This window comes from Lagopus leucura, unplaced genomic scaffold, assembly GCF_019238085.1.
Source record: "Lagopus leucura isolate 7727_CA_CO unplaced genomic scaffold, USGS_WTPT01 32744-0_obj-0_obj, whole genome shotgun sequence".
NCBI lineage: Eukaryota > Metazoa > Chordata > Aves > Galliformes > Phasianidae > Lagopus > Lagopus leucura.
Window position 1 is genome coordinate 1 of NW_024966536.1, and position 6,332 is coordinate 6,332.

The following is a 6,332-nucleotide window of genomic DNA, read 5'->3' on the forward strand; positions in this document are numbered from 1 at the left end:
AAGCCATTCCCCTTGTCCTGTCACCACCCACCCTCACACACAGCCGTTCCCCCTCCTGTTTATCTGCTCCCTTCAAGCACTGAAGGCCACCATGAGGTCTCCCTGCAGCCTTCTCTTCTCCAAGCGAGAACCTGAAGAAAAATGAAGGATATCAAGGACATCCAACAAGCCTCATGTCACCAGGGTGGGGCAAACAGAGGGTGAGCAGCTCTGCTCCTTTTTCACTATTCATACCTCCCCAACACAGCTGTACAGCCAGACACCTGCCATCACTAATTACTTCTAATTACTGCTTAGCAAAAAAAAAATAAAATAAATTGATTTCCAATATCCCTCAGGACTTTCATTTATATATTTTTTTGACTACAGAGGGTTGGTACCTAACCACAACTGACACCTGGCATAGAGCACTTACTCATGGCAGCTTTTCCAAAGAAGTTGTTCATGATGTTGGCCTTTGCTGATGGCTTACTGCTCGCTGCAGACACCTGGAAGCAAACAGAGGAGTAACCACAGGAATTATTCACGAAACACAGCCCTCAAAATGCACAGCACTGCTTCTGGACAAACAGAATTAACACGTATAACTTGCTGCCTGGTCAGCATCTCAGATTTCAACACCTGTGTAGGAGAATTTGAGAAGAGTAGATAATAAATGGATCAAAAGGTTGAGAGTCCCTCAGCACTCTGGAGGCTGGGCCTTCAGAGCTAACCTAGGTCACATTCCATCTGATGGCTCACAGTGTTACTGAAAGAAGTGGTTGGGATTTGGGTCTGTTCCCAGTAAAGAACTGTTCTCTTTTTTTTTTGCAAAATATCAGTGCCTCAATTCATGGTAACAGTCAGAGGAAAGAACACAGATTGGCCAAAGCATGAAGACTTTATCCAGCTCCTCTGGCACAAATGCTGCACTGCTGAGCAGTCTGCAAAGAACTCTCATTGCTCCATTCCATTCCTATAGCCACTAGCAAAAAGAAAAATCACACACACAAACACACACACCTAGGAGAGCTTGGTCTCCTAATCCCATTTATTTTCACGTAAAACAACCAGACACTAAACTTTCCTAAACATTCAGACAAGCACGTTTCATCAGTTCTAAATCACAAAAATGAACCAAAATGTACTCCATTGTTATTAAAAAAAAAGCCAAACCACGCACAGAGAACATTACCATTTTAATACCCACTTGGAGGCCACACTGCTTTAAAAAGACTTGTGCTAATTAGAATTAAAACATAATCCTGTGCTGGAAAAAAGCAGCAGCTGGGAAGATAAACATTCTAGTCTTGCACAGGTCAGGCTCTGAAGCTTCCCTCGCAGACCAAGTTTAAACACCTTGATACTTTTAAGACCTGGGCTTCTCACATTTCACATATTGCTCAAAACAAATCCTTTTAAGCACAATAGAGAGCACGAGATCCTCAACTGGTGTATATATTGGCATAACTGAAGACAATGGAACAATTGCCTCAATGATGCAGCTATGCTGGTTTACACTAGTTGAAGATCTGGCTCAAAGAGGAACGTCAAAGTGTCAAAGTGATGGCAAATACACTTCAGTGGGCAGGTCAAGAGTGTGGCACATATACTTCCCTCAGAGGGGACTTGATGACAGAAGGCATCTTCTGTGACTGTGACACAGTTAAACACCTACAGAAGCACCTGAGCTGCCCAGCAGGCAGCAAGCTTAGCACTGGAAGCAGAGGATGAGGCTGCAGTGTGGCTGGTTAAGGTAGGCTAAATTCATAGCATCATCAAGGTTGGAAAAGAGTTCTAAAATCACCAAACCCAACCCATCCTCACTGTGCCCATTCCTCACTGTGGCCTTCCAATATTTGAAGGGAGCGGATAAACAGGAGGGGAAATGGCTGTTGATGAGGGTGGGTGGTGACAGGACAAGGGGGAATGGCTTTAAAGAGAGACAGGGGAGGTTTGGGTTGGATGTGAGGAGGAAGTTTTGGAGGCAGAGGGTGGTGAGGCAGTGGCACAGGTTGCCCAAGGAGGCTGTGGATGCCCCATCCATCCCTGCAGGCATTCAAGGCCAGGCTGGATGTGGCTCTGGGCAGCCTGGGCTGCTGGTTGGTGACCTGCACACAGCAGGGCTTGGAGCTGGATGAGCACTGTGCTCCTTTGCAGCCCAGGCCATTCTGTGATACGATTCTATGATGTGATAACGTCCCCAGGTGCCACATCTACCCTCTTCTCGAACACCTCCAAGGGCAGTGACTCCACACCTCCCTGGGCAGCCCATCCCAATACCTTACCACTCCTTCAGCAAAGAAACTTTTCTTAACATCCAACGTGAAGAGCAAAGCTAGAAGAGCAGTTCATTAAAGCCATTAACCCAAAGGGTCTGACATCACTTACACTTGGAGCCTCCTTAGCTTTGGGTTCTTTATTTGTATCCTGGACTTTGGAAGCAGCTTTGGCTGCAAACATCCCCATGATCCCCTTGGGGGGCTGCGAGCTCTGCTTAGCAGCTGTAGGACCGTGGCCATTGAGTGGTGGTGTGCTGACAGTGCTTGTGTCACTCGGTGTCTGGGAAGCAGCCCGTGCCAACGTCCGTGCTTGAGCAACTTCAGCTGGAGTCCTGGGGACTGCATCAGCACAGCGAATGGCACTGAACCTGTGTGAAGGAGTGAGAAACTGAGTTAACCTCTGGGGTGTCCACCTCTTCTGGGGTGTCCCACCTCCTCTGGGGTGTCTACCTCAGCTCCCTCCCAGGCAGCGCATTGCTTCTCCTGTTCCGCGTTCTCCTGTTATGGGAAGAGCAATTTGATTTGTGCCAGAGCTGGCACTGAGAAAAAAAATGAGGGAGACCTCTACTGAAAAGATCAGTTGGACCTGTCAGCAGGAGCCAGAGCATTCAGATGCAAAACAAGTTCAGATTTTATGGGGGAGGAGGGAGCCCATCTTCACACCCAGGGTGGGGATGGAGTCAACTGCATTCTATTCCTAAACTGGTTGCACTCCCTCAGGCTTAGCAGCAGACATAGTTTTGCTATCTGATGAGCTTTACAACTTTCAGATGCTTTCACAGAGTCCATTACAGCTGCAGCAAGCAGGTAAGGAGATCACAACTGCAACCCAACTGCTGAGGTGGCTCCCAAGACATCGAGGGACTTCGCTATATAAAGGCATTTCCATGCAATCTCTTGCAGACGGAGATGCATCTCAGCTTGCAGCAGTCTGAAACGTGATTGTCTGAGGGAGGCTGAGATACAAGAATTGAACGACGTGCTCACAGTTACAACACAAGTCACTGACAGTCAGGAATAGCTGTACCCAAAAATAACCCAGTTCTGCTCCCCACTGTGCGAATCACAGGCAAGGCTTTCCAGATTTCCTACAGCAATGCCACAAAAGAGCACGGGCTCACGCCTCCCCATCCATGGAATGACACAGCGTGTTTTTATTTGCATAAGAAAGCAAGCAGTTCTCTGCCAATTAATTGCCTCAGCATTAGCAGTCCACTTTGACTCCGATCACAAACTGAAACGCATCAGCAAATATCTGTGTGGCACTTTGAGGCTGCAGCAGCCATCTCTCGACATCCAAACCTTTAAAGGAAGGAAAGACGACATTGAGGGAAAAATATTCCCCCTTTCCTTTCTACTTTCAGCCTCTTTTCAGCTCACTGCTACTCCATAAACACTCGTGAGCAACACCAGAACTCACCAGATTACAAACGACACGTGATCATCAATGGCTGTATTGAGTGTGCAGCAAAGCACATCTCAACCTCACGCACCTCTGGGAAGTTACCTTGCCTTAATGCTGCTGTGTGACTATAGCTCGTGGGCTCCATCCAAAATTCACTCAATAATCACTGAAAAAACAAGCAATGTTTGGACTGTGCTCTGCAAGCAAGGAGCTGCTTCCGCTTGGAAAGCTGACATTAGCAACATACATTAAATCCAGCTATTTACATGAGGGCACCAAGTCACCTCCACTGCCTTCGCAGCATAAGAGGTCCCATACAAATACAGAGGAGAATATATAGATCCTGGCCCCAGAGCTTATGAGATATATGGACTGAGAAGGAAATAAGAAGCCAGTGGGTTCTGTTTGCTATAAACATGCACATAGTCAGAGCTCTGTGCTCGCAGGGACTGTGGGGATCTCATCCCAGCTGTAACAGACTGCTCATGTGGTGGACAAGTCCAAGGGAGAGGGAACAGGGCTGGTCTGAATTTCGTTCAGCCAGCACGCAGATGAAGAAGCTGCGTTTTTCTCAGTTTGTTTGGGAATTTCTGCTCCAAAGCCAGGAGGAGAATTAAACCTAGGGCTGCAGAAAGCAGATTTCAGAACCTGCACTGTCTAAATCTGCTGCGTGTACAAATCTGAAAGGCAAGCATCTCTAAGACACAGGCACCCCCACGTGGGGCTAGCCCACAGTAAACAGAGCAGAACAAGGTGAAGGCAGCCAGAAGAACGCCATACCTCTCCCCTGAAGCTGGGCTTTCCACTGCCTCCTATGGCACTGACATTCACATCCCAAATGCAGTTTCTAAGATCTTATTCTTCACCCAGAGGGTGGTGAGGCAGTGGCACAGGTTGCCCAAGGAGGCTGTGGATGCCCCATCCGTCCCTGCAGGCATTCAAGGCCAGGCTGGATGTGGCTCTGGGCAGCCTGGGCTGCTGGTTGGTGACCTGCACACAGCAGGGCTTGGAGCTGGATGAGTGCTGTGCTCCTCTGCAACCCAGGCCATTCTGTCATTCTATGATTTTCTCACACTGTTGTGAGCATTTTGAAGGCAGCTCCATTTCTACTCTTCTATTCCATACTCTTTCTACAACTTAGTGGTGTAGAAGCTAGAAGGAGCATCCACCCTCCATCTAACACACAGTGCCCATGGTGCTGCACGTAGCAACTGCAGCAAGATGAAGCTGTCAGAGTGGAAATGCATCTGAATGAAAGGTCAGAGATGCCAGGCACCACACAGAGGGAAAGAAGGAGGCTGAAGTTCTTCTGAATTCTAAGGCAACCTTCTACTAATCCAACCACAAACAACGCTTGTTCACAATTCCATACGGGGAATGAGTTCCTGCAAACCATCTTAGAATCCCTAGCATGGCCTGGGTTGCAAAGGAGCACAGCGCTCATCCAGCTGCAAGCCCTGCTGTGTGCAGGTCGCCAACCAGCAACCCAGGCTGCCCAGAGCCACATCCAGCCTGGCCTTGAATGCCTGCAGGGATGGATGGGGCATCCACAGCCTCCTTGGGCAACCTGTGCCAGTGCCTCACCACCCTCTGCCTCCAAAACTTCCTCCTCACATCCAACCTAAACCTCCCCTGTCTCACTTTAAAGCCATTCCCCTTGTCCTGTCACCATCCACTCTCGTAAACAGCTGTTCCCCCTCCTGTTCACATGTAGTGAAAGGCCACAAGGTCTCCCTGCAGCCTTCTCTTCTCCAAGCTCAACAGGCCCAATTCCCTCAACCTTTTCTCATAGGAGAGGTGCTCCAGCCCTCTGACCACCTTAGTGGCCCTCCTCTGGGCCCTCTCCAGAGAGGTGGAAGAGACCAAAGAGCAAAGGCACAGTCCCACAAAACAGAAGGCAAGCTCAGGTTACTGCTTTGCTGAACACATCACTCGTGCTTTTGTACTGTTTCAATTTACCCTTCCTGTGTGACAGAGAACTGGATAAAATCAGGGATGATTAAGTGTGGCCAGGAAATGAGAAAAATGTTTCTAGCCATCTGACAAGAAAGGTACTGGAACTCTGCTGGAATAACAGAGTAAGTGAAGCAACTGTAAGCTGGAAATAGCTCCGTTTATAAAGCAATCATCAACGTGCTGTCTGGGGACTGGTTTGGCATGGCTCTTCCCTAGCTTTCTAAAAATCCAGGCATATTTGGTAACCACTGCCTTCTGCTGAAGTGCACTGGGTAACAACGTTTCATCAGTCTCCACTCACGCAGCATAAGAAGGAAAACCTAGGAGCAACTCACTTGCTGCAGTTGTGCAGGTTGGTTTTGATGATATCGTAGTCTGTGTTGTAGAGCGGCCCGCTGTCTTTGAGCAGGGCTTTCTGAATGCTGTACACATGGATGCTGGTAACCGTGGTCAGTTTGGACTTTATTGCTGGGTGGGGAGAAAGAAGAGACCTCTGTTAGCACAGACATTAAAGAACCAGGGGACAGCTCTACCTGAATTCATAGAATGGCCTGGGTTGCAAAGGAGCACAGCGCTCATCCAGCTCCAAGCCCTGCTGTGTGCAGGTCGCCAACCAGCAGCCCAGGCTGCCCAGAGCCACATCCAGCCTGGCCTTGAATGCCTGCAGGGATGGATGGGGCATCCACAGCCTCCTTGGGCAACCTGTGCCA

General features: G+C 48.8%; 1 protein-coding gene across 1 annotated transcript; it reads right to left on the reverse strand.

Moving 5' to 3' along the window:
- Positions 1 to 415: 415 nt before the first annotated feature.
- On the reverse strand, positions 416 to 6,090 carry LOC122192620 (DNA polymerase delta subunit 3; the record flags this gene model as incomplete). The annotated part of the gene is made up of 3 exons (XM_042893226.1): positions 416 to 488; positions 2,371 to 2,629; positions 5,958 to 6,090. Coding segments are annotated over 3 exons (465 nt in total), but the record flags the coding sequence as incomplete, so codon positions are not given.
- Positions 6,091 to 6,332: the final 242 nt, after the last annotated feature.